At 54.8% G+C, this 24,681-nt stretch overlaps 3 protein-coding genes across 12 annotated transcripts in view; 2 read left to right on the plus strand and 1 right to left on the minus strand.

Moving 5' to 3' along the window:
• axin1 (axin 1) overlaps nucleotides 1-4,989 on the plus strand; it is a 12,282-nt gene extending 7,293 nt beyond the window's left edge. For 2 of the 4 annotated variants that reach the window (XM_062964407.1, XM_062964406.1), the window contains exons 3-11: nucleotides 62-202; nucleotides 379-475; nucleotides 583-720; nucleotides 915-1,438; nucleotides 1,588-1,758; nucleotides 2,360-2,605; nucleotides 3,095-3,313; nucleotides 3,584-3,751; nucleotides 4,158-4,989. In XM_062964407.1, the coding sequence (XP_062820477.1) occupies nucleotides 62-202; nucleotides 379-475; nucleotides 583-720; nucleotides 915-1,438; nucleotides 1,588-1,758; nucleotides 2,360-2,605; nucleotides 3,095-3,313; nucleotides 3,584-3,751; nucleotides 4,158-4,284 (1,831 nt within the window). In that variant the 3' untranslated portion in view covers nucleotides 4,285-4,989. The remainder of the gene's footprint in view (nucleotides 1-61; nucleotides 203-378; nucleotides 476-582; nucleotides 721-914; nucleotides 1,439-1,587; nucleotides 1,759-2,359; nucleotides 2,606-3,094; nucleotides 3,314-3,583; nucleotides 3,752-4,157) is intronic. The other 2 variants (XM_003230182.4, XM_008124560.3) reach the window with 2 other exon arrangements.
• A 120-nt stretch (nucleotides 4,990-5,109) lies between these two features.
• Nucleotides 5,110-12,230, minus strand: pdia2 (protein disulfide isomerase family A member 2). Of its 5 annotated transcripts, none has more exons than XM_062964417.1 (11): nucleotides 12,105-12,230; nucleotides 7,561-8,008; nucleotides 7,347-7,480; nucleotides 7,115-7,261; nucleotides 6,873-7,001; nucleotides 6,611-6,736; nucleotides 6,296-6,499; nucleotides 6,013-6,133; nucleotides 5,609-5,790; nucleotides 5,428-5,517; nucleotides 5,110-5,217 (listed from the first exon to the last, which is right to left on the minus strand). In XM_062964417.1, the coding sequence occupies exons 2-11, from the start codon at nucleotides 7,856-7,858 to the stop codon at nucleotides 5,149-5,151; spliced, it is 1,500 nt and encodes a 499-aa protein (XP_062820487.1). In that variant the 5' UTR covers nucleotides 7,859-8,008; nucleotides 12,105-12,230; the 3' UTR covers nucleotides 5,110-5,148. The 5 variants fall into 5 exon arrangements, with proteins under 5 accessions (XP_062820487.1, XP_062820485.1, XP_062820486.1 ...); XM_062964415.1 differs by lacking the exon at nucleotides 12,105-12,230 and adding an exon at nucleotides 11,413-11,611 and having other exon boundaries at nucleotides 7,561-7,773; XM_062964416.1 differs by lacking the exon at nucleotides 12,105-12,230 and adding an exon at nucleotides 11,413-11,595.
• A 4,726-nt stretch (nucleotides 12,231-16,956) lies between these two features.
• Nucleotides 16,957-23,660, plus strand: rgs11 (regulator of G protein signaling 11). Of its 3 annotated transcripts, none has more exons than XM_062964413.1 (17): nucleotides 16,965-17,322; nucleotides 17,427-17,523; nucleotides 17,613-17,663; nucleotides 19,109-19,215; nucleotides 19,320-19,371; nucleotides 19,465-19,523; nucleotides 19,625-19,701; nucleotides 19,867-19,948; nucleotides 20,252-20,320; nucleotides 20,770-21,081; nucleotides 21,270-21,331; nucleotides 21,882-21,995; nucleotides 22,088-22,203; nucleotides 22,392-22,479; nucleotides 22,779-22,917; nucleotides 23,037-23,119; nucleotides 23,223-23,660. In XM_062964413.1, exons 1-17 carry the CDS (start codon nucleotides 17,254-17,256, stop codon nucleotides 23,338-23,340), a joined length of 1,695 nt encoding a protein of 564 aa, XP_062820483.1. In that variant the 5' UTR covers nucleotides 16,965-17,253; the 3' UTR covers nucleotides 23,341-23,660. The 3 variants fall into 3 exon arrangements, 2 of the variants coding, with proteins under 2 accessions (XP_062820483.1, XP_062820484.1); XM_062964414.1 differs by having other exon boundaries at nucleotides 16,968-17,322; nucleotides 21,052-21,081; XR_010001149.1 differs by lacking the exons at nucleotides 23,037-23,119; nucleotides 23,223-23,660 and having other exon boundaries at nucleotides 16,957-17,322; nucleotides 22,392-22,533.
• Nucleotides 23,661-24,681: the final 1,021 nt, after the last annotated feature.

Raw genomic sequence — 24,681 nt, forward strand, 5'->3', positions numbered from 1 at the left:
AGGAGGCCCTTTTGCCCCGTTGCCCTGACCCTGATGCATGCTCTTTGCCCTCTTCTGCCAGACCCAGTCCGTGGAGGGAGCCGGTGCACCCCTATTACGTCAACACGGGCTTCGCCTTGGCCCCGGCCGCCAGCGCCAATGACAGCGAGCAACACAGCATGTCCAGCGATGCCGACACCATGTCCCTGACCGACAGCAGCGTGTGAGCAGGGCGAGGGGCGCATCGGGGATTGGGGTTGGGCCCATTTTTATGTAGACTGTGGATGAAACGGAGGGACAATAACAGTTGAAGGCGAGGGGCTGCCAATGGAGAAGGTGTTACGGCCCTTCCTGGCCGTTCTGCCATGGAGTGCCCCTGACTCCTTCTTTCCTTGGCAGAGACGGGATCCCTCCCTACCGACTCCGGAAGCAGCATCGCAGAGAGATGCAGGAAAGTGCCAAAGCCAACGGACGTGTGCCTCTACCTCACATTCCTGTGAGTGACCCTGGCCCAAGTGTGCCCCTCCATGGTCCCCCCCCCTTCTTCCATGGGGATGGCATAATGTGGGGCTCATTCCCTCTCTTTGCATCTTTTCCATGAAGCGTACTTACCGAATGCCAAAGGATATCCACGTTGAACCCCAGAAATTTGCTGCAGAGTTGATCCACCGGCTGGAGGAGGTCCTGAGGGACCGGGAGGCCGAGGCCAAGCTGGAGGAGCGCCTGAAGCGCGTCCGTGCAGTGAGTGAGGGAAAGGGGGCCTTGGAGGGCATGTCCCATGGGTTGGGGGCACTTCCTAACTGTCTCCCTTCCCCTTCCCCTTGGGGTACCTCTCTCTGTGGCAAAGACTAGGGAGGCCATGGCTTTTTGCCCCTTGTCTGGCTTTGGGGGACCCCTCCTCTTGTTTCTCCAGACTCACTTGCTGCCTTTTTTAGGAGGAAGAAGGCGAGGAGCTGGAAATGCCTCTGGGCCCCTGTCTGGGGAGCCACAAAGTGCTCCTACCCCACTTCGGCCCCCGTTGCTACTCTGAGGCCCCTCCCAGGGACGCCCATGAGGAGAACCCGGAGAGCATCCTGGACGAACACGTCCAGCGGGTGATGAAGACCCCCGGCTGCCAGTCCCCCAAGCCCCGCTCCCCAGACAGTGGCCTCGCTACGACCCCCGGCAAGCCCGCCCTCCACGGCCCCATGACAGCAATGGGGCCCTCGCTGCCCTTGGGGCATGGGAAACATGCAGGGAAAGTGGGCCCCAGGTTGGAGGGCGCTGGCCTGCACCACCACAAGCACGTCTTTCACCATGCGGCACATCATCACGGCCCCCTCAAGGCCAAGGAGCCGCCCCCCGCCGAGGCCGAGGGCCCCGGGGGACGTGGGGGTGGTGCCTTCGGTTGGGGCTTGGAAGGCGCCCACAAGCCCCGGCTCTACGGGGAGAGCGCCTGCCTGGACCCCGCAGCCTACAGGTGAGACATGGGAAAGCGGGGGGCTCTCGGAGGGAGGGCTGTTTATCCATGTGGGCCCCTAAGGCCTTGGGAGGGGAGGCAGCATGTCTCGGAGATGTGCCCCTGTCCCTTGGCCTTCACCCTCCTCCTCCTCACTCACTTCCCTGCAGCAGCAAAGCCGGTCTCCTCTCCAAGCGCAGCACCAAGAAGGGCGAGGGGGGCAAAGGAGATGGCTATGAAGTCCCTGGTTCACCAGAGGACGTGGAGAGGAACCAGAAGATCCTGCAGTGGATCATCGAGGGTGAGAAGGAGATCAGCCGGCACAAGAAGACCGGCCACAGGTGAGCCCCGAGGGGTGTGTGCATGTCTATGTGTCTCCTGGGCCCAATGGCCAGGGCTGCAAGTCGCTGCGAATGTGGAGAAGAGCAAACCACAGACCACCTATTACAATGCAGTCTGAGCCCTGCCACATGCACAATGGAGGAAGTTCTTTTAGCAACACCAGGGGCACTCCAAGGCCAGCTACTGGTCAAATGACATTTGGTATAATGCCAAGTTTTTAACTTTGTGTTTTTAAATACATTACAACTGTACTCTCGGTTCACTCCTGACACGATAAATTAAAATAAATGGCCAGGGCAGGAAAGGATCCTGTTGGAGAGAAGAGAAGATGTACATGAAGGAATGCAGCTGATATGTTAGAAAAGGGAATGCGAATGTCTGAAAAAACACATGGGATGGGAGTTGAGGGGAGGATCTTCTTGTACAGAAGTGGGGCAGCTCATGCCCAATGGATGTCCTCTGGGTGCCAAACATGGTGAACTCTCGGCTGGCGAAGATGGGAGGTCATTTCTGTGACATCACCAGCATTGCCTTGTATTAGGGGGAGGGGGCTGTGTGTTGGGGTCACTGACAACTCTTCTCCTCCTTCCCTCTGTAAAGTTCCTCCGGCGTTAAGAAGCAGCTGGGCCATGAACTGGTGCGGCCAGCCTCTGTGGAACGCCCGGTGGCCCTGCACCCCTGGGTCAGCGCTCAGCTGCGGAACGTGGTGCAGCCCTCGCACCCCTTCATCCAGGACCCCACCATGCCCCCCAATCCGGCCCCCAACCCCCTGACGCAGCTGGAGGAAGCCCGGCGGAGGCTGGAGGAGGAGGAGAAGCGGACGGGGAAGGTCCCGGGGAAGCAGAGGTACAGGCTGGGGCTAGAGGGGGGCCGAGGGAAGGGGTCTCCCCTGGGGTCAAAGAGCTACCTTCCAGGACCAGAGGGGAGTGTCTTGGGGGCCGTAGTTGGCCTTGGCCCAGCATGCTTCCTCTCGTAATGGGTGTGAATGTATCTCCCTCTGTAAGGTCTCACCCATACAGCCCATGGCATATCTGGAGGATGCATAGGGAGAGTAGTCGCTCCTTGAGGGGCAGAGACCCTGAGTGCTCCTGTTCCCTGGATGGATGGATGGTTGTGTGTAGGCTCTCTCGGAGCAGAGCGGACGAACAAGCCCCCAGGATGGTGTCTTCACCAAGACCTTTCTTTCCCATTACTGCTTGTGCTGGGTTTGCCTGAAGGCCTGGCAAACACCTCCCCCCCCCCCCCCATAGACAGACAGGCTCCCTAGGGAGCCCCTGCCCTGCCCTTTCTTCCTTCTCCAGGGGAGAAAAGCTAACCTCTGAGGTTGTTCCCCAGGTATGTCCAGGAGGTCATCCAGCGAGGGCGCTCCTCCTCCTCCTCGGCCAGACCGGCCTGTCTGCCGGTCCTGAATGTGGTGCCCGCTGTCTCCGACCTGGACCTCTCTGCACCACCCGAGTATGTGCCCCCCTCCCCCTCTGAGGGCTCCCTCCCTTCCTGCTCTGCCATTCTGCCCTTGGATGGCCCCACTCCAGACGCATCTCCCCATCTGGTTGTGTGAGTCCATGTCTGAGTGATGTGTGATGGGGTGGGAGGTCCAGGAGGGGCTTCCCAGGCAAAAGGGGGCTGCTTTGGGGAAAGGTCGCCCACACTCCCTCCCCACACACCCCTCCTGGCCCTGGTCCTGAAAGGCAGCTCTGTTGGGGTCCCTGGGCAGCCAGATGCAGCTGCAGGCCTATTGTTCCAGAGCTGATGGGGCTCTCAGTCCAGCATGTGTCAGCTGTTCAGTGTCCTGATGCTCCCTCTGTGCCTTGCCTTTACCTCCAGGGGGAAGACCCAGAAGCGGCCCCCGCCGGCCCCCCAGCCGCCTTGCGACAACATTGTGGTGGCCTACTACTTCTGTGGGGAGCCCATCCCCTACCGGACGCTGGTGAAGGGCCGCGTGGTCACCCTAGGCCAGTTCAAGGAGCTGCTCACCAAGAAAGGGAACTACAGGTGAGGAACAGGGATTGAAGGGTGACATCCGCCAGAGGCACCCGGCAGCTAGTTTTATCCACTGATATCTTAAAACTATTATTTTGATTTTATGTTATATGTGTTGACAGGGGTTGTTGTTATTATTTTAGGTGACTTGTTTGTACTTATGTACCATTTTTTTACCTGCTATATGTTTTATGTGCATCATAAGCTGCCAGAGTCCCTTCGGGAAGATGGTGACGGAATATAAAGTTTTAAGTTTTTTAAGTTTAAGGGGCCCAGTGGGTCCTTAAGGGGGGGCCTAGCGCAATCCCATGGGGCAGGTGGAGGGGTCTCCCTCGCCTTTCTGGGGTACATTGTAGTTGCAAGGGGTCACCATCCTCCCCTTTGATTGGACCCACAACTCCCTCCCCACTTTCCCCAGGTATTACTTCAAGAAAGTGAGCGACGAGTTCGACTGTGGTGTGGTCTTTGAAGAGGTGCGGGAAGACGAGGCCGTCCTGCCCATCTTCGAGGAGAAGATCATTGGGAAAGTAGAAAAGATCGACTAGCAGCAGGGAGATCCAGGGGTGGGGGTCCCCTGGGGGTGCATCTGCCTTCCTGTTCTGGAGCACTGCAGTGAAGGGCAGCTACTGCTGCTGCTTCTTCCAAGTCTGTTATGAATGGGAAAGACCTGCATGGCACCCCTTTCCAAAATGGGAAGGGAGGGAGGGAAGGAAGTGGGGGGCTTGTGCACTTAGACCCCTTCCTGCTTTGGGCTTTGTGGGGCTCCCTCCTCATTGCCTCTGCCCTCAAGGGCTTTCCATGGGAGGCCTGGCCTTTCCTTCCTCTTAAAGGGGGCTCTTGAGGGAATTGGGAGGGGGATCTCACTGCTGCATCCCCCCATCTGCATTTGCATCACTGAGTGCCTTCAAACCACACAGCTCTCCTCCTCTTCCTCCTCCTCCTCCTCCTGGGTCTGAAGAAGAGGCTGTTTGGCGGCTTCCTCCCTTCCTTCTGGGAGGGGTTTTTAATGCGCCTGACCTGTCCGTCCGTTGCGGAGGGGAGGGGTCTTTGTTTCCCCTTTTTTCTGAAGGGGCTTCGGTTGTAAATATGTACATTTTGTAAGCAAAGCATCAGCTGCCAGCGGTTGGGCAGTTGGCAACTGGTGCCTCCAGGACATTTTTCACACTTCGACTTGTACAATTTTATCTTTTGAAAGGTACTTGGATAATAATAATAATGATAATGGAATAAAACCCCACGTTCGAAGGGTTGCCCTCCGTGTTTACCTTCATTGGTGCCCCTTTCCCTTTGCTTCTATGGGGAGATGTGCCTGTGTGAGTTATTGGGGGGGGGGGGGGTATGCGGAAGAAAGGAAGCGGTGGAGCCATATCTTTTGCCAGAGGGATGGGTTTTATAGCTCTACTCAGGCCTTACAGCTCATCTCTTGGCTCCAGAGACTTCGCCTGGCCCTCCTCCTTCGGCTCCTCTTTGGGGGTCTCCTGGAAAAGGGGAGACCCAGAGTCCTCTGTAAGCAGCTTCGCTCTGACACTTGGCTGTTCCCACAGCCATTCAGCATCACCTTCTGTCCCTCCTTGGATTGAATGGGGGGGGGGCTCTGCTTCTGCCTCTTGCACCCAGCCCCACTTTATCAGGGGAAGCCTTTCAAGCAGATTTGGGCCCTGAACCGAGGGGGTAGTGCCGGTACTTACTGGGGGCTTCTCTACAGGAGGGGTCTCTCCCCCATTTTCCAGGAACCTCAAGAGGCTGTCCAGGTCTCTGTCACCCCAGTATTCTGTCATCTAGGCGCGGAAAGGGGCGCACATCAGACCCTTGCCGTCGTATTGGGTTACCCCACCCACCATCCCTCGCAATCCAAGTGCTTGGGCCTACCTCCTTTCCTTTTCCAGCAGGGAAGAAGTAGAGTGTTGGGAAGGCGCGGATGGGCAGCCCTGGCACCTCGTTGGCTGTGGCGTCCATCTCCGCAATGAGGACGTCCTGCCGACCGTCGAACCTCTGGCCCAGCTGCTCCCAGGCAGGCGCCATGGCCTTGGAGTGGGGGCACCAGGGGGCGTCTGGGGTTGGCACAAGCACAGGCCCTTCAGTGACACCCTCTCCGTGGGGCCAGTCTAGGGATGAGGGACTCCAAGACCCAGCATTCTCTGCTGGCTGAGCTTGACTCTCCGACAAGGGGCAGCACCAGGGGACCTTGCTCTCCCCTCACAATAATGGACCCCTCCTTCCCCCATTAGGGGTGCCCACGGGCGCTCTGGTGTGGCGGAAGAGTGACCACTTACAGAACCTGACGAAGACATCCTTGCTCTCGTCCAGGGCCACCTGCTCAAAGGTCTGCCCCACCAAGGTCTTCACTGGCCGTTGATCCCAGTCGCTTGGGGGCTCCTCGCTCATAAAGTGGGGCTGAAGGACGGAGCCAAAGCAGAGGGTTGGGGCAGAGGCCCAGAGCGCTCCTCAAACGCCAGAGGCAGAAGCACAGAGGGACAAATGCCTCCAAAACTTAAAGTCCTCTCCTTGCCCCGGTCTCCAACCCCCCCCCCAACCCCTGTTTCAACTGCTCCCCACCTGGACTCTGCCTTCTAGCACATCCTGGCAGAAGGTGCTGATGTCACTAGCGGAGAGGTCCCGCCCTTGCTCCATGTCCAGGAGATACTTCTGGTTGGTCTCAATGTGAATGAACCGAAGGGCAGGGACCTGATGACTCTTCAGGCCGAAGAAGTGGAGCAGGCTGGCCCCGTCCCCACCAACGTTGGCCAACACAAAGAGCACCTGCAAATTGGGGGGGGGGGGGCAGCCTTGAGGATTGAGTCCTCAATAGCCACCCCCATCCCTACAGTAACGGCAATGCAATAGCCTCAGAAGGGTAGCAGGGGGGCTCACCTGGTTCCGGAAGGTGGGAGCCGCTCCCCGGAAGCCTTCCAGAAGTGCCGAATGGGGCCCCTCCGTCTTGTTGAGGAAGAGTACCAGGTGGTTTGGGACTTTGGCCCCAAATATCCTGGAGGAGTTCTGCGGAGGACAGTTCAGGGGACAGGGTGAGCCTGTGTGCCATGGGGGGGAGGGGTACCAAGTCCCGCCCTGCCCCAGCTCACCCCCCCCCAACTCAGAGAAGCATAGCTAGCAACTGTTTGCCCACTTCCAAGACCTGGTTCGTGAACTCCACCACCGGCTCCAGGCTCTGCACCGCAAGGAAGTGGGCCAACTCTGCCTCATCCAAGCCCAGCTCCTCATCAATGAGGAAGTCCACTCTGGGGGCATCGCTGCCCTCCGTGTCCTGGGGAAGGTGCGAGGAGAGAAGGGCCTTTAGGGTCAGGAGGGAGGCCAAGGATCCCGTCCTACACAACGCCATACACGGGGGACACCCTCCTTGTGGGGCTCCAGCCTCACCGTCCACCGGAAGAGGGCTACTGTCTCCCCCAGGACGCCGTACTTGTCAAAGAGGGCCGGGCGGTCAGTGAGGGCCACGGTCACAGTGTCGTCATCCATATCGCAGGCCACCTTACAGAAGAGGCGAGCTTCCTGGCCCTCTGGGTCCTGAAAGAAGGGCAACTGAAGAGTGAGCACATGCTCCTTGTTCTCCAGAGCCCCGGTCGTTGGCTCCCGAAGGCGCAAGACTCACGTGAAAGAATCCAACAGCAGCCACCGGATGGGTGGCCAGGAAGGCTGTGGCCTCCTCCTCCCCGGTGAGCAGCGGGGCGCTGGGTTTGGCCTTCCGCCTCATCCAGGCCACAATCGCCTCGGCCTCCCTCTCCCCTGGACAAGAAGGCACGGGTCAGGGGGCTGCACGGGGGGCGGGGGCTGCAGTGGGTGCCCTTGGGTTGGAGGGGGCTCACCTTTGTAGTCTATGGGGTGGCTGCGGTCTCCCTCCCGGAAGAGCTTGAAGGCAGGGAACCCAGCAACGCCAAACTCCTGCCGCAGCTCTGGCTCCTGCGTCCCATCCACCGACGCCAGCCTCAGGGAGCTGCTGGACCTCTCCTCTCTCAGCAAGGCGGCCGCCTTGGCATATTCGGGGGCCAGTGCCTGGCAGAGGTCGCTCCAGGGGGCATCTGGCGGAGAGAAGGGGCCGCCCCAAAGGAGGCACTGGAAGAGGCATGGTGGCGGGGGAGGGGGCATTCTCCCCATGAGCCTCATGCCAGGCTTGGGCCCAGCAGCCACGCAGGCACTGTTTGCATGGCTCCTGACCGCGGCAAGGCTTTGGAGGATGTTTGCTTTTCCAAGGTGCCCTGATACGCCTTTGTGGCACTCAGCGGCTGCCCGACAGGAACGGCATTAAGGAGCGGTCTGTGGGAGAAGGACCGGACCTCAAAGCCAGCAGCAGGCAAAGTCATTCCCACCCTTTTTTTATCATGTCAGAAGCAACTTGAGAACATGCTGCAAGTCACTTCTGGTGTGAAAGAATTGGCTGTCTCCAGAGACGTTGCCTGGGGAATACCCTGATGTGTTACCATCCTGCTGGGGGGCTTCTCTGATGTCTAGCTGACAGATGGAAACTCACCCTGTCTCGCAGATTTGAATCGGCAACCTTCAGGTCAGCAACCCAACCTTCAGGTCAGCAGTCCAGCCGGCACAATTACTGCACCCTGGCTTTTTTCCCACCCCAGTGGCCCCTCAGAAAGAGACGGGGAGGGGAGAATGGTGCAGACCAACCCCTCCCTCGCTCCCACTCCCGATGCCCCTTTGCCAACTCACGGAAAAGCACCAGGAGCAGCCGGTTCTCCTGCAAGGCCTGTGTAAAGCCCTGCTGGTTGAGGACCAAGACCTCTTCCTCCTCCTCCACCTTGAGGTCAGGTTCTCCAGAGAGGGTTCTCCCTTCGCTGGGCCCTTGCTGCCCCTCTGTGGGGGTCAGCGTCTCCTGAGTGACTGCTACTCGCACCCAAGACAGGGTCAGCCATGGGATCAGCATCAGAGTCATCCATCCAGGGAAGTGGCCCATGGTGGAGTCAGCCCAGGAGGAAAGGCGTCCAAGGAGGTACTGGAGCCAGGAGACGCCAGGAAATGATGGGAGGGAGGGAGGGGCCCAGATAAGGCTCAACTGTGGCCCCTCCCTATCCCCATAGTTTCTTCTGGCCCTTTGCCACAGGCTGCTCCCTTCCTTGGAAGGACAAAAGTGAGAGCTACATCCTTGGCCTGCATCTCTTGGGGGTGTCCATACTTGGCGGTGTCCAGTATAAGTCCACACTACCACATAATCCAGTTCAAGGTGGATTTTAAACAGCTGTGTGGAAGGGGCGTGAGGCTTCACAGATCTACACTGTGATATAATTTAGACTATCTGCTTTGAACCTGATTATAGGAGTCCACACTATGGCTGTTGCTATAATTCTATTTATTTATTTGCGACATTTATATCCTGCCCTTCTCACCCTGAAAGGGACTCAGGGTGGCTTACAAGTTATATGTACATACAATATATCCTATTATTAGTATAGAACAATATAAGCACTATCCATTACTATATTGTACTATACCATTATATTGCAATATTATTAGCAATATTACATGCAATATATAATATACAATTATAAGGTTAAAGGTAAAAGGTTTTCCCCTGATATTAAGTCCAGTCATGACCGACTCTGGGGGTTGGTGCTCATTTCCATTTCTAAGCCAAAGAGCCGGTGTTGTCCGTAGACACCTCCAAGGTCATGTGGCCTGCATGACTACATGGAGTGCTATTATCTATTGATCTACTCAAATTGGCATGTTTTCGAACTGCTAGGTTGGCAGGAGAATATACAATTATAATAGTGTATTATTATATTGTATTACATTATAATATTATCAATATTATATGTACAGTAGAGTCTCGCTTATCCAACCTTCACTTATCCAACATTCTGTATTATCCAACACAGTTTGCCTTTTAGTAGTCACTGTTTTTGTAGTCAATGCTTTCAATACATTGCAATGTTTTGGTTCTAAATTCATAAATACAGTAATTACTACATAGTGTTACCTTGTATTGAACTGCTTTTTCTGTCAACTTGTTGTAAATCATGATGTTTTGGTGCTTAAATTGTAAAATCATAGCGTAATTTGGCATTTAATAGGCTTTTCCTTAATCTCTCCTTATTATCCAACATTTTCGCTTATTTATTTATTTCTTTACAGTATTTATATTCCGCCCTTCTCACCCCGAAGGGGACTCAGGACAGATTACAATGAACACATATATGGCAAACATTCAATGCCAACAGACAAACAACATACAGTATAGACAGACACAGAGGCATTTAACATTTTTCCAGCTTCACGATTTCGGCCACAGGGGGAGCTGTTGCTTCACCGTCCACTAATGGTTGTACTTCCTCATTCCTTTCCTCGTGTTTTGCTGGCAGTTTTATGGTGTTGTAAATTAGTTAAATTAGCCTCCGGCATAAAGCGTACCTAAATTTCCCTACTTGACAGATGCAACTGTCTTTTGGGGCTGCATAGGTCAACAGCAAGATGGGCTATTTAATGGTCGGGGGCTTAACCCGACCCGGGCTTTGAACTCATGACCTCTTGGTCAGTAGTGATTTATTGCAGCTGGTTACTAGCCCGCTGCGCCACAGCCCGGCCCAACAGCCCATTTATGTTGGATAAGTGAGACTCTACTGTATATACAATATATGATATTATTAGTATAGCATAATGCTAGTATTATATATATTATTATATTGACATAGGAGACAATGTGTTTATTGTTTTTATTCTTCTGTACTGTTTTATGTTGCAGTCTGGAGTGCTTTAGTAAGCCACCCCGATTCCTTTTGGGAAGATAGGCGGTGAGATACAAATAGTTATTATTATTATTATTGGGGGGGTGTATCCTTCAGAGTTGGAGTGGGGGGCTCTGGGCCCCTTTGGCCGTGCCGGCCATGAAGCACACTTTCCCGCTTTCCTGGGTTTCATCCCAGAACTAGGGGTTTGGGGGTTAATAATAATAATAATCTTTATTCTTATACCCCACCTCCATCTCCCCAAAGGGACTTGGGGCGGCTTACATGGGGCAAAAGCCCAAACAAATACAGTAAGGAACATAAAACACATCAAACAGCAAAAACCGTGCGCAAAAGGAATAAACATTAACATAGAAATAGCAAAAAAATTGGTTAAAACATTTTAAAATACAGTGATAAAATCATAAAAACAACTGGGCGAAAGCGTGCTAAGTGTGTTTTGTAGACATGAGGTACACTAGTCTCACTTATCCAACGTTCTGGATTATCCAACGCATTTTTGTAGTCAAAGTTTTCAGTGCATTGTGATATTTTGGTGCTAAATTTGTAAATACAGTAATTACTACATAGCATTACTGCGTATTGAACTACTTTTTCTGTCAAATTTGTTGTATAACATGATGTTTTGGTGCTTAATTTGTAAAATCATAACCTAATTTGATGTTTAATAGGCTTTTTCTTAATCCCTCCTTATTATCCAACATATTTGTTTATCCAATGTTCTGCCGGCCCATTTATGTTGGATAAGTGAGACTCTACTGCAGTTATTATTATTATTATTATTGAGGGGGGTGTATCCTTCAGAGTTGGAGTGGTCCCCTTTGGCTGTGCCAACCATGAAGCACACTCTCCCGCTTTCCTGGGTTTCATCCCAGAACTTGGGCTTTGGGGGGTTGTAGAAGGACTCCTGACAAGGAGCCCCCCCTTCAAGGCTGCACTGTCCTTGATTGTGCTTTGACTGACCTCTGGGTTTCCTTCCAGAACTGCCTTCTAGAACCCGGTGCCGTTCCATGGAACGCGTAGTCCAGTTCTGGTGCCCTTTGAGAATCCCCCATTGACCTCTGGGCCCATTGCTGTGGTCAGCCATGGGGGCAGGGGGTGAGGCACTGCGAAGAGGGGAGGGAAGGGGGCCCAATTCAGCCAGCCTCATCCAAGTAAGCATTTCCTCTGAGTCTATTTTTCCTTGCAGGGAGCAAATGTGTGGGGCCTGGAGGAGCCCTACCTCGAAGCCAGGTAAGTTGGAGCAGGCCTGGGCCAACTTGGGCTCTCCCTCCTGGTGTTTTGGACTTCAACTCCCGCCATTCCTAACCGCCTCAGGCCCTTTCCTTTCCCCCCTCAGCCGCTTAAGCGGCTGAGGGGGGAAAGGAAGGGGCCTGAGGCGGTTAGGAATGGCGGGAGTTGAAGTCCAAAACACCAGGAGGGAGGGCCTAAGTCCTATCCCTGTCCTTCAGGAGGAAGAGGAAGGCGAGGAGGCGGCCTTAATGGAGGCGTCGGGGGCCTCGTTGCTGCACGTCTTGGCCCAGAAGGGCGACTGCGAAAGGGCCCTGCAACTCCTCTCAAGAGGCCCCAAGGAGGCCCTGCTCCGACGCCAGGTATCCATCATGGCGACTGTTGTTGTTGACTTGGTTGATAACCCGCCCTGACCCCTCGCTGACCCCTCTTTCCTCCTCCTCAGGACGCCTCAGGCCGGACGCCGCTCTTTTGGGCCACCGAGAACCGGCGGAAGAGGATGGCGGCGCTGCTGCTGGAGCACGGGGCAGACCCCGGCGCCAGGGATCACGTGAGCAAAGGGAGAAAAAGAGAGAGAGAGAGAGAGAGAGAGAGAGAGAGAGGAGTTAGTTGTCATGACGACCACCCCCTCCGAGACCCCTCGCTTCCCATTCGCTCTTTGCCAAACGAGGCCCCGCCCCTAACGCCAGGCCCCGCCCCCTCTGCCTTGGTCTCCTCAGGCTGGGAACCTGTGCCTGCACCGGGCCGCCTTCGTAGGCAGCGCCCGCCTCGCGCGTCTCCTGCTGGACGCCGGCTCCGACCTGAACGCGCCCAACGCGCGCGGAGAGCGCCCTCTGGCCTTGGCTCGGAGGCAGCGGCGCCCCAAGTGCCTCGCGTGAGTGAGTCCAGAGGCAAGAGCGGGGAGGCGGGGCTTCCTGAGCAAGGGGCGGTTCCAGATGGCCACGCCCCCTCCTCTTCCCCTCCCTCCCTCCCTCCTCCAGGCTGCTTCTGTCGCTAGGCGCCACCCCTTCGCCGAAAGACCCGCCTCCTAGGATCCTCTGCAGGTGAGGGAAGTTGGGCGTGGCCACGGACAGGGGAGGGGCTTGTTCGGCAAACAACAGCAAACCCCGCCCCCTCTTAAAGGGACATCTCTCGCGGCCTGGAGGCCCTGCCTATCCCCTGCCTGAACGGCGTCGACGATGAGCGCGCTCCCGGGGACTTCCTCTACGTCACGCAGAGCCTTGTCTCGGACTCGGCGGAGGCGCCCCCTGGCGGGTGGGCGCGCAGGCAGGTCAGATGTCAAGGGGAGGGGGAGGCGGCCTGAGGCTGCTAGGAATGGTGGGAGTTGAAGTCCAAAACACCTCAAAGGCCCAAGTTTGCCTCGACTTTGGCCACGCCCCCTCCGAAAGAAGAGGCGGGCACTCTTCCTCTTCCTTCTCCTCAGCGCTGCTCCTGCGGACCCGTCTGCCCCGCCCCCGACTGCTCCTGCTTGCTCCGCTCCGGCCGCAGCGCTGCCTGTTACTCCCCGGTGAGAAGCCACGCTCCGTTCCTCTTGGGGGCGTCTCCTCGTGAGCCTGCCCGTCCCTGACCCCGCCCCTTTTGTTCCCCGCAGGAGGGCCGCCTTCTCCTATTGGACGCCGACGTCGCGAACGCCCTCTGCGAGTGCCACCTACTCTGCTCCTGCGGCAGCGCATGCGCGAACCGCGTGGCCCAGAGCGGGCTCCGGTGAGAGGGCACGCCCCCTGGCAGGGGAGGCCCCGCCCCCTGGCACCCCCTCAGCCAATGAGGCCCTCTCTCTCCCATCCTTTTGGCAGGACTCAGCTGCAGCTCTTCCGCTCCGCCGAGAGGGGCTGGGCAGTGCGCGCCATGCAGGACCTGGCTCCCGGCGCCTTCCTCTGCCAGTGAGTCCCTTCCTTGGCTGGTTTGTTTGTTTATCGTGTCATAAGCGAACCCAGGGTATTTAAAAGCACAAAACAAAGTTATACTAAATGCCCTTTGACAAGTAGCTGGACACGTCAGTGCCTCTGGTGTTGCTATGAGAAGGTTCTCCAGGGTGCATGTGGCAGGGCTCAGGCTGCATTGTATAATATTATAATGGAATACAATATAATACTATTAATAATACAATATAATAATATTAATTATATATTATATATTAAATGCAATATTACTAATAATATTACCATATAATGATATAGTACAATATAGAAATTTAATGCTTATATTGTGCTATGCTAATAATATATTGTATGTTCATTTGATTTGTAAGCCGCTCTGAGTCGCCTTCAGGGTGAGAAGAATGGGATATAAATGTAGTAAATAATAAATAAATAAATGTAATAGGTGGTCTGTGGTTCACTCTTCTCCACTCTTGGCATGCCTTCCAAGTCGCCCAGTCTTCTGTGTGCCCAGGAGGGAGTCTCTCATCTGGTATCGGCCACTGATTGAGGTTCCAGCTTTTAGCCTGCCACTTTTGGATTCTTGCTTGCTGAGGTGTTTCCTGCCAGTATCTCTGTAGATATTAGGAAAACTATTTCTGGATTTAAGGCGGTGGTGGCTGATATCCAAACATTGGGTATGCGCATTCAGCAGCAGAGCAGCCAAGCGCAAGAGCAGATGCCTTCACGGTTTCTGGTTGTGATCCCCAGGTTGTGCCAGTCAGCTTTCATATGATATTAGTTCTAGCATCCCCTTTTTGCTTGATAGTCAAGCAGTGCTTCTCGTAAGTCAGAGCACGGTCTAGAGTGACTCCCAAGTATTTTGAGGTGCTGCAATGCTCCAGCAGGATTCTTTCCTAGATCATCCTCAGAGCTCAAGATGCTTGTCTGTTCTTAAGCAGACATCTGCAATTTAGATGGATTAAGGATCAACTGGTTTTCCCTGTAATGGGCCAGGAAGACATCTTTCCACCATGTCTCCTTTACCATCAGATGGGAGCACTCTCCCCCCCCCTGCCCCCAAGGTCTAACTGCCATTCTGGACCGGAATGAAGAAGGCGGGGCCAGGAAGACATCTTTCCACCATGTCTCCTGTATAAATTTAATGATATAATAATATTATAATATATTGTATATACATGTAATATTAAAAATAATATGATGTAATACAATGTAATTTGATATATAATATGATGTAATACAATGTAATAATTATTATATTCACTATTATAATTGTATATTTATATTACATGCAATATTACTAATAATATTGCAATATAGTCGTATAGTCATAAGAACCCCGGTGGCGAAGTGCGTTAAAGCACTGAGCTGGAGACTGAAAGGTCCCAGGTTCAAACCCCGGGAGCGGCGTGAGCAGCCGCTTTTAGCTCCAGCTACTGGCCAACCTAGCAGTTCAAAAACATGCCAATGTGAGTAGATCAATAGGTACCGCTCCGGCAGGAAGGTAACGGAGCTCCATGCAGTCATGCCGGCCACATGACCTTGCCGGACAACGCCGGTTCTTCGGCTTAGAAATAGAAATGAGCACCAACCTCCAGAGTCAGACATGACTGGACTTAACGTCAGGGGAAACCTTTACCTTTTTATATTAATATTATAATATATTGTATATACATGTAATATTAATAATATTATGATGTAATACAATATAATAATTATAATTCACTATTATAATTGTATATTTATATTACATGCAATATTACTAATAATACTGTAATATAATAGTGTAATATAATATATTATATGTATGTATATACTTGTAAACCGCTCTGAGTCCCCTTCGGGGTGAGAAGGACGGGATACAAATGTCGCAAATAAATCTATATATATAAAAGAGTGATGGCATCAGGGCAGCGGACAAAACAACAAAACTACAGGCCCCCCAACCTCGAAATTTGACAACACAACCCATCATTCACGGCTCTAGGTTGATACAACAAAAAGAAAAGTAAAATAAAGTCCTAGTTACAGGGAGAGGAATAATAGTTTTTATCCAATTGCTGCCAGTTTGAAGGCTAAGCTCCGCCCATTTGGTCTCCTAGCAACCTCCTCAGCCCAGGGGACAGGCACAGTTAGGCCTCACTTAGGCCTCTTCCACAGATTATCAGATTTTAACTGAATTATATGGCAGTGTAGACTCAAGGCCCTTCCACACAGTTATATAACCCATTTAGAATCTTATATTATCTGCTTTGAACTGGATTATCTTGACTCCACACTGCCATATAATCCACTTCAGTGTGCATACTAAACATAAAGACAACCATACAACAGACATTCAATACCATCACTACCTCAACAATTTCTCACCAACACCACCAGACAACGCCACAGCAACGCATGGCCGGTCACAGCTAGTAAATAATAATAAGAGACCAAAAGCTTTGGAGAGTTTCTGTTCAACCATGTCAATGTTCCCTGCTTGAGCAGTGATGGCACAATCGTCAGCATAGATGATTTGAAGTTGAAGTCCAAAACACCTGGAGGGCCTAAGTTTGCCCATGTCTGGTCTAACCTCCTCCCTGCCTCATTCGCAGGTACTTTGGGGAGCTGGTCTCCGAGGAGGAGGCGCGGAGGAAGGAGGAAGAAGAGGCTGCCCCTGGCTACTGCTTCATGCTGGGCGCCCAGGTGACGTCACCCTCCCACTCTAGGCAGCGGGTCCCTCCTCTCCTCTCCTCTCCTCTGACCTCACCTCACCTCTCTCTCTCTGTCTCCCCCTGGAGGTCGGGCGCGGGTGCTGCCTAGACGGCCGTCGCTATGGCAACGTGGCCCGCTTCTTGAACCACTCCTGCCGTCCCAACTTGGTGGCACTTCCAGTCTTCACGGGGCTGGAGGTCCCCGGAGTCGCCTTCTTCGTCTCCTCGAGGGGCATCCGGGCCGGGGAGGAGCTGGGGTGAGGAGGAGGCGTGGCTTCCACGGAGGGGCGTGGCCACGGAATCGAGGGCGGGGCCACCAGCGTTTGCCTTCTTTCCAGGTTCGACTACGGAGACGACTTCTGGGCGGCGCGACTGAGCCGAGGGATGTCCTGCCACTGTGGGGAGGCTCTCTGCCGCTTCCCTGCTTCTCGGGAAGCCCCGCCCCCTCAGGAAGCCCCGCCCCGCGGCTTCGCCTTCAAGACCCTGCGCTGCCCGGCTGAGAGGCAGGGAAAGGGGCGGGGACCTGTTGTAGCCCCTGCGGGCCAATAAACGCCTGTTGAAGGAATTCGCCGGAGAGTGCCCGCCTCTTTTTTCGGAGTGGGCGTGGCCAAAGTTGAGGCAAACTTGGGCCTGTCAGGTGTTTTGGACTTCAACTCCCACCATTCCTAGCAGCCTCAGGCCCTTTCCTTTTCCCCCTCAGCCGCTTAAGCGGCTGAGGGGGAAAAGGAAAGGGCCTGAGGCTGCTAGGAATGGTGGGAGTTGAAGTCCAAAACGCCTCAAAGGCCCAAGTTCGCCTCTAGGAATTGGGCCTTCTCTGGTTGAGCCAGAACAGGCCTCCTTGGCAGCCCCTCACTTGGGCCAGGCCTCTCCCCTCAGGTTGATGATGATGATGATGATATGAGAGGCTGCGTTGGCGAGGGAGGGCCGGCAGGGGGCAGCTGAGAGGCCTCCACTTCCTCGGCTGGAGAACCCTGCAGAGCCTCCTCCTCCTCTTTTGCACCATGACCATCAGCGCCCTCCGCCCCGGAGCAGGGGGCAACTCCCGCCTGCAGCTGCCCTGCCTGGCCAAGGCAAGATGGGGACAAGGGGTGGGGGACATGCGGAGGGAATTGCTCCCCCAACCTTGGATCCCTGCCTTCCTCCCTCCATCTCTCCCTCTTGGCTTCCTTTGCAGATGGAGCGGGTGGTGGTTGGCATGCAGGACCCAGACATGGGCGTCAAGGTGCGCAGTCAGCGCCTCCTCATCACCGTCATCCCCCACGCCCTTACTGGTAAGCAGGGTGGAGGGAAAGGGGAGAGCAGCAGCAGCCCCTCCCCTTTCCTATAACCCCCTGACTTGGCCCCTTCTCCCCCCAATTAGGGAGTGACATTGTCCAGTGGCTGGTCCAGAAGTACGCCATTTCCGAGGAAGGTGAGCCCTGGTGACTCCTTCCCCCTTCCCTGGGCCCATAACCCTTGTTGGGAAACGTGTTAGGCTCAAAATAATCCTCACTTGGGGCAATTCCACCATAAATATAGCAGATTACCAGAAGTGGTGGCACAATGCGTTAAAGCACTGAGCTGCCGAACTTGCGGACCAAAAAGTGCCAGGTTCAAATCCCGGAAGCGGCTTAAGCGCCCGCTGTTAGCCCCAGCTCCTGCCAACCTAGCAGTTCGAAAACATGCAAATGTGAGTACCGCTCCAGTGGGAAGGCAACGGCGCTTCATGCAGTCATGCCGGCCACATGACCTTGGAGGTGTCTACGGACAACGCCGGCTCTTTGGCTTAGAAATGGAGATGAGCACCAATCCCCAGAGTCGGTCACGACTGGACTTAATGTCAGGGGAAACCTTTACCTTTACCCTACCAGAAGTAAACTTCGTAACCAGCAAAAGGATTCTGGGCTGGCCTGCCTCGGACTCTCTGTACTTCCAACAGGACTTTGGTAACTGACTTCCATAGTAAATGACTGACGTGTTGCCTATCTTTTACTGCACTTTATTCCTTAGCCAGCCATAGTTTCCCTTGTTTATGCCTCCCCTAGCACTTTAATTGGGACAATAGTTTTGGTATTGTTCCCCCCCCCCCACCCACCCATTGTATCTGACACTACTGACACTCTCTTTGGCCCAGTTCCTTTTAGGAGCCAATCCAGGATTTTATCAAAGTACAGTATGTCTATTTTATGTGACCTTATTAGTTTTATGATTTGTTTTATTGTTGTGTTTTGTATTTATTTATTTACAGTATTTATATTCTGCCCTTTTCACCCAGGGCGGATCACATTATATACATATAGGGCAAACATTCAATGCCCATACACACATAGAACCGAGACAGAGACAGGCACAGAGGCAATTTAACCTTCTCCTGAGGGGATATTCGATTCTGGCCACGGGGGTGAGCAGCTGCTTCATCATCCATTGTGACGGCACTTCCTCATTCCAACGTCGTAAATTAGTTAAATTTGCCTCCCCACTTTATAAGTGGTACCTTATTTCCTACTTGATAGATGCAACTATCTTTCGGGTTGTTAGGTCAGCAACGAGCAGGGGCTATTTTTTATTTTTTAATTGACGGGTGCTCACCCTGCCACGGGCTGGCCTCGAATTCATGACCTCATGGTCAGAGTGATTTATTGCAGCAGGCTGCTTACCAGCCTGCGCCACAGCCCGGACCCATGCCTTTTTGGCCTGGGCTTGGCCCCATGTAAGCCGGCCCGAGTCCCTTCGGGGAGACGGGGCGGGGTATAAAAATAAAATTATTATTATTATTGGGGCCCTTCCTGCCTCCCTGCAGAGGGTCCCTTCAGGACACTGCAGGGCCGGGATCTTGTGTGCCCCCTTTACCCTTCTCTTCTCCCCCCAAATCCAAAGAGGCCCTCCACCTGGGCAACCTGATTGTGCGGCATGGCTACATCTACCCACTGAAGGACCCCCGCAGTCTGGCCCTGCGCCCAGATGAGACCCCCTACCGCTTCCAGGTGAGTCGGAGGGGCTCCTCCAGCGCCACCCCCAGAGGCCGTTGGGCTTCGACGAGGGGGACACAACATGCACAGACACCCCTTTCTACCTCTGTTGCCCACAGACGCCCTATTTCTGGATGAGCACCAAGTGGCCGGCCACAGAGCTGGATTATGGTGAGCCCCCACTCCCAGCCCCTGTGTTTGGGGGGCAGCAGGGGAGAGTGAGGGTTAAACGCTTTGAGCCATAACTAGTCCTTCTCTTTCCAGCCATCTACCTGGCCAAGAGGAACATCCGGAAGCAGGGGGAGCTCATTGGGCATGAGAAGGTGGGCAGCCCATGAGAGTTGGGGGGCTGCAGTGCCAAGAAGGGGTGGAGGCGTCTATGGGTCTGACATGCCCCCTCCCCCTACCCTTGGGCACCTTGCAGGATGACTACAATCAGCTGCACAAGAGGATCAACCACAGCTGGGACTTCGTGGTCATGCAGGCCAGGGAGCAGCTCCGGTGAGTAGTACTCCGTATCTACCAACTGGAGTGCCCAGCATCCCCACCCCATTGGCAGTGGAAGAGGAGGGGAGCTGCCATGGCCACACAAGGGTCTTTGGGAAGCTGGGGGTGGAGATGGCATCCCCCCAATCCCCTCTTCTCTCCTCTCCTGCTTCTCAACAGGGCGGCCAAGCAGAGGCGAAAGGGTGACCGTATTGTCATCGAGTGTCAGGAGCAGGCCTATTGGCTGGTCAACAGGCCCCCCGTGAGTGAATTATTGGGGCGGGGGGTGAGGGAGGGGGGCAGGGATGCCCTTCACCAGCAGCACCAGTTGCCCCTCTCTGCTGATTTTGTGGGGGGGGGGGGGGATTTGCAGCAGCTGAGACAAGGTTGCTTGACCACCATCCCTCTTGCCCTTGAGTCCCATGGTACTGAGAGACCAGCGATCCCGTAATGTGGAGGTGCTCTTGTGGATATGGATGGGGGGTGTCTCTGGGGGGTCTGTCTTCCTCCCCCCAAAAGGATGGGGCCGAGGCAGACCCCAAAGGTTCTCTTTCTTTCTTTGCAGCCTGGGGTCTCAAACGTCTTGGAGCAGGGCCCTGAGCGCCGGAACTGCCATAGCACCCGAGTGCAGCTGGTAAGGGGGGTGGGGAATGGGTTCCTCTCTTGGGGTCCATTTATTGGGTCTGGGGGTGGGGCCATCCTTGCTTTCTTTTGGCCTACTGTGCTCTCTGGGCAATGGGGGTGGTCAAATGTGTGGGATGGTATCAGTCTGTGTCTGCACTGTTGACCTTACTAACTGACTGGTGTCTGCTGCGTCTTGTCTGTGGCTAAAGTGCGGGCGGGGGGAGCAGTGGGGGAGTAGACCCCCTCCCACGGCCTCCTTTTCTTGATCTGTGTGAAGGCGCTCCTTAATTGTGTGTTGGGGAGGGGGTCTTGTGTGCTTCTGCTGGGGGAATGGGGAGGAGCTGCTTGTGTCTCTGCCTGTTCCCCTGTCTGCCCCCCCCTCCTCAACTGACTTTTTCGGGGCCTGACCTTTCTTCTCTTGTGTCCTGCTTTGTCCGTCTGTCCACCTGTCCACGTAAGTCACTAACACTGCTGCTGATGTGTTGCTCAGGGGGGTTGGAGGGTCCATGGGCCTTGCTGGGGGGGGGGGGGGCAGCAGAGGGGCCTCCTCCATTAAGCAGACTGGGGCCTGCTCTTCCTATTCCCTCTCCCCTCTGCCTGGCTATCCTATCTGCTGATGGCCAGTTGGGGCATTGCCTATTTGCCCCTCTGTGTGACAGAAGGCGGGGAGCAATTGCTGGGGAGGAGGGTGGTGGGACACACAGAATGGACCTGATTGCTCTCTGTCTCTCCTTCTTGCAGGAGAAGAACACTGACTTCTATAAGCGGGAGGTGAGTGAGTGAATAAGGCTTCTGGGGTGTTGTGTGGTTTCAGGGCTGTATGGCCATGTTCTAGCAGCATTTTTCCTGGCAAGGAGACAAAACCCCAGTGATTCCAGCCATGAAGGCCTTCAACAGTATACTGTGAAGAAGCCTCCTGGGGTTGTACGCCTCCCCTGACCCCCTTCTCCCTCCCGCAGATCCGCTACTTCCGTGCGGCCATGGTCCGCACTCGCGTCAAGTCCTCCGTCTGCCTTGAAGGGTGAGTGAGTGGGTACAGACCACGGCCATTGTCCCCTGGCGCTTGGTCTCTGCCAGCTGCATGTCCCACCTGTGAAAGGTTTCCACAGATGCGGATGGGGAAGCACTCCGTGTGGATAGTCATGCAGGCCGGGGTCAGATTGCAAGTCCTTCCTGCCCCCAATCTTAGTCTGAAGGCAGTGTAGTTGGATGATATTTACCTCAGCACTGGGTCCCAACCATGTTTTGGGGATCTATCATTCCCCTCAGTGCTTTGGATCCTCCATCTTGCCCTCCTCAGGGGCTTCCTGTCACTCATAATTTTATTTATTTATTTACAGCATTTATATTCCGCCCTTCTCACCCCGAAGGGGATTCAGGGCAGATCACATTGCACACATAAAGTCAAACTTCAATGCCTTAACATAGAACAGAAACAGAGGCAAGATGCAGGCACGGGCTGGCCTCGAACTCATGACCTCTTGGTCAGTGATTTGTTGCAGCTGGCTGCTAACCAGCCTGCGCCACAGCCTGGCTTTATAACCCAACGCTTCCTTGACTCCCCTTTGTAGTTACATCCGGTTCAATGAGCAGTATGTGCCCCATGACCCCGTTATGTCCGGCTGCCTCCCCAGCAACCCCTGGATCACAGGGGATACCATGTACTGGACCATGAATGCCCCCACGTAAGCACAGCCTCCCCCAGACCCAGGGGTAAAGGGGGCAGTGGGTGGGTGAGGGGGCTCCACACCCAAAACGGTCTGCCCATTTATTCCAGGGTGACTGCTCCCACCAAGCTGCGGGTGGAGCGCTGGAGTTTTGGCTTCAGTGAGCTCATAGGGGACCCCCTTGGCCGTGTCCAGCTCTTGGAGTTCCTCAAGAAGGAGTTCAGTGGTGAGACAAGGAAGGGATGTATGTGCATTGAGAAGAGGGCATTGGGTGCAGCAGTTCAAAGGAATAACTGCCTGGTGCTGTGGCCTTGCAGCCCCGATTGGTGTCCAGACCCTTATAGCTGACATGGGATCTAAAATAAGGGAGTATTGACCATGAAAATTCCCCCTGCTCCTTTTTCCTCTGTGCAGCTGAGAACCTGAGCTTCTGGGAGGCCTGTGAGGAGCTGCGCTACGGAGAGCAGGGGCGCATCGCAGAGATCGTGGACTCCATCTACCAGTGAGAGAGCGTGCCCCCTTCTTCCCTTTGGGGCTCAGAACAGTAGGGCTGGAGGTGCCTCCTTTGTCCCCCCTCCCCACACTTTCAAGGCTTGAGGTGGGGTGTTGTGTTGTTTCCAGGTTGTATGGATGTGTTCTAGCAGCCTTTTCTTCTGGAACGTCAGGGGAAAATGCTGCCACAACATGGCCATAAAGCCCGGAAACCACACAACACCCAAGTGATTCCGGCCGTGAAAGCCTTTGACAATGCCTTGTTGAGGTGCCCCTTCTGTTTCCCTCCATCCCTCCCTCTCTTTCAAGGCAGTTCCTGGCCCCTGGAGCCACCCGCTGGGTCAACATTGACAGCAAGACCATGGAGCGGACCCTGGAGGGCATCAAGACCCCGCATCGCTACGTGATGGATGACGCCCAGATGCACATCTACATGCTGATGAAGAAGGTGATTGACAGGAGGCAGGGCGGGAGCTTTGCAACACCCTTCTTTGGGGTTCCTCCAGGACACGGAGGTTTGGCCCTACACCTCTCAACTCTCTTCTTAACCCCCATCCCCGAAATCAGGATTCGTACCCCCGTTTCATCAAGTCTGACCTCTACAAGAACCTGCTGGCGGAGGCCATCATCCCTCCGGAGACCAAGAGGCGGTGAGTGGGGGGGGGGGGTCAGTGGGGAGGAGGGGGTGACTGAGGGGAGGGGCTCAGGCAGGAGGAGGGCAATTGCTCTGACCCCTGACCCCCCCCTTTCCAGCGTGTTTCCCTTCATGCGCAAGCCCCGCCATGCCAGCCCCAGCCCCGCCCTGCAGCAGCTGCCTCCGGGGGACTCCGAGGGTCGAGCGGAGCCGGAGCAGCCGGAAGGAGGCACCTAGCCTTTGTGGGGAAGAAGGAACGAAGGAAGGAATAAAGGGAGAGAGGCAGTTGTTTCGTCCCAGCAATTATGCTCCTTTGGATCCAGACTGGGCCCCCTCTCTCCTCTCCAAGCACATGGAGCAAGGCCTACTTACTATGCACCCCTTCTGCTGCCTCAGTGCCCAGAATAACAGTCCTCGCTCCCGGCTGAGCCGCCTTTCCTCAGGAATCCCCACTCTCTTCTGCCTCACTGACTCCCCTCTGTGGGCTTTTGGTCACTGTGCCTCACCCCCATTCCTCTTTTGTGCACGACAGGCAATAAACCCCCTTTTGAGACCAAGGTGGTGGTCTTCCTTGTATCTGGGCCCTGCAGGTGCTGAAAGGGAAGGGGGCTCCTATTGTTTGGGAAGCAGCCCTGGCTCCAGCCCCAGCAGAGGGGAGGAGAGGTCTGATCCATCCAGCCTTCTTTCAGGAAACTCTCTCTCTCTCTTCCTCCTCCCCAATCCCAGTGCTCCACATCTGGGGCTCAGCAGGCATTTGCAGCCTGCAGTTTAAGAGGATTAGTGGCTGGAAAAGAACAGGGTCAGGTGGACGAGGGCCAGGGGTACTTCCCTGCCAGCCACAATTATCAGCAGCCATCCTTTGTGGCCCCATTTCCCCTCAGACGCCAAAGCATTTCAGGCAAACAAGGGGAGGGGGCTTCTTGTGGGGCAATGCCCCTTGCCTCCCGCTTAGCCCTCCATGTGACTCTGGGCAATCACTAGCTAATCCTGGGCTCAGAAGATGACAGGGAAGCCTTGGGGGGGGGGTGCTGGGGGGGGGGCACTTGGTGCAGGAAATGCACCCTCAAATTCTTGGCTCCATCTCCAAGTGGGGCTGGAAGGGCCCTATGGATGCTTCCCAGCCAAGTGGATCAACAAGAGGTGGCCTGGAAAGCCAAATCCCTTGGGAAAAGGCGGCAGAAGGGCAGGGGCTTATGCAGATGTGCGTCATCCACAAAACTCAGGAAGGGGGGGGGCAGGTTCACAGGCAGCAATGGTCAGAGCAGATGGAATGAAGCAGCCTCCCTGCCGCCACCACCCGGCTGAGAAAGAGAGAGGGCACAGGGTCCAGCCATAAGTAGAGAGGCAACCCATTTATTTAATCCGTGGCATCAGTCCATCTGTGGCAGAACAGTCCAGGAGCCCATTTGCACAGCCCAAATCCCTCTGATTGGCTCCAGCAACAAAGGCAGTCTCCCTGATGGATGCTCTCCTTCAGCAGCAATGGGTGGAGGAATGAGCAAAAAAAAACAACAACAACAACAACAACAACACCCAAATGGCCCCAGGGAGGCTCCCCAAGGGCCCCTGCATCTTAAA

The sequence above is a fragment of the Anolis carolinensis genome, unplaced genomic scaffold (assembly GCF_035594765.1).
Source record: "Anolis carolinensis isolate JA03-04 unplaced genomic scaffold, rAnoCar3.1.pri scaffold_13, whole genome shotgun sequence".
Taxonomy (NCBI): domain Eukaryota; kingdom Metazoa; phylum Chordata; class Lepidosauria; order Squamata; family Dactyloidae; genus Anolis; species Anolis carolinensis.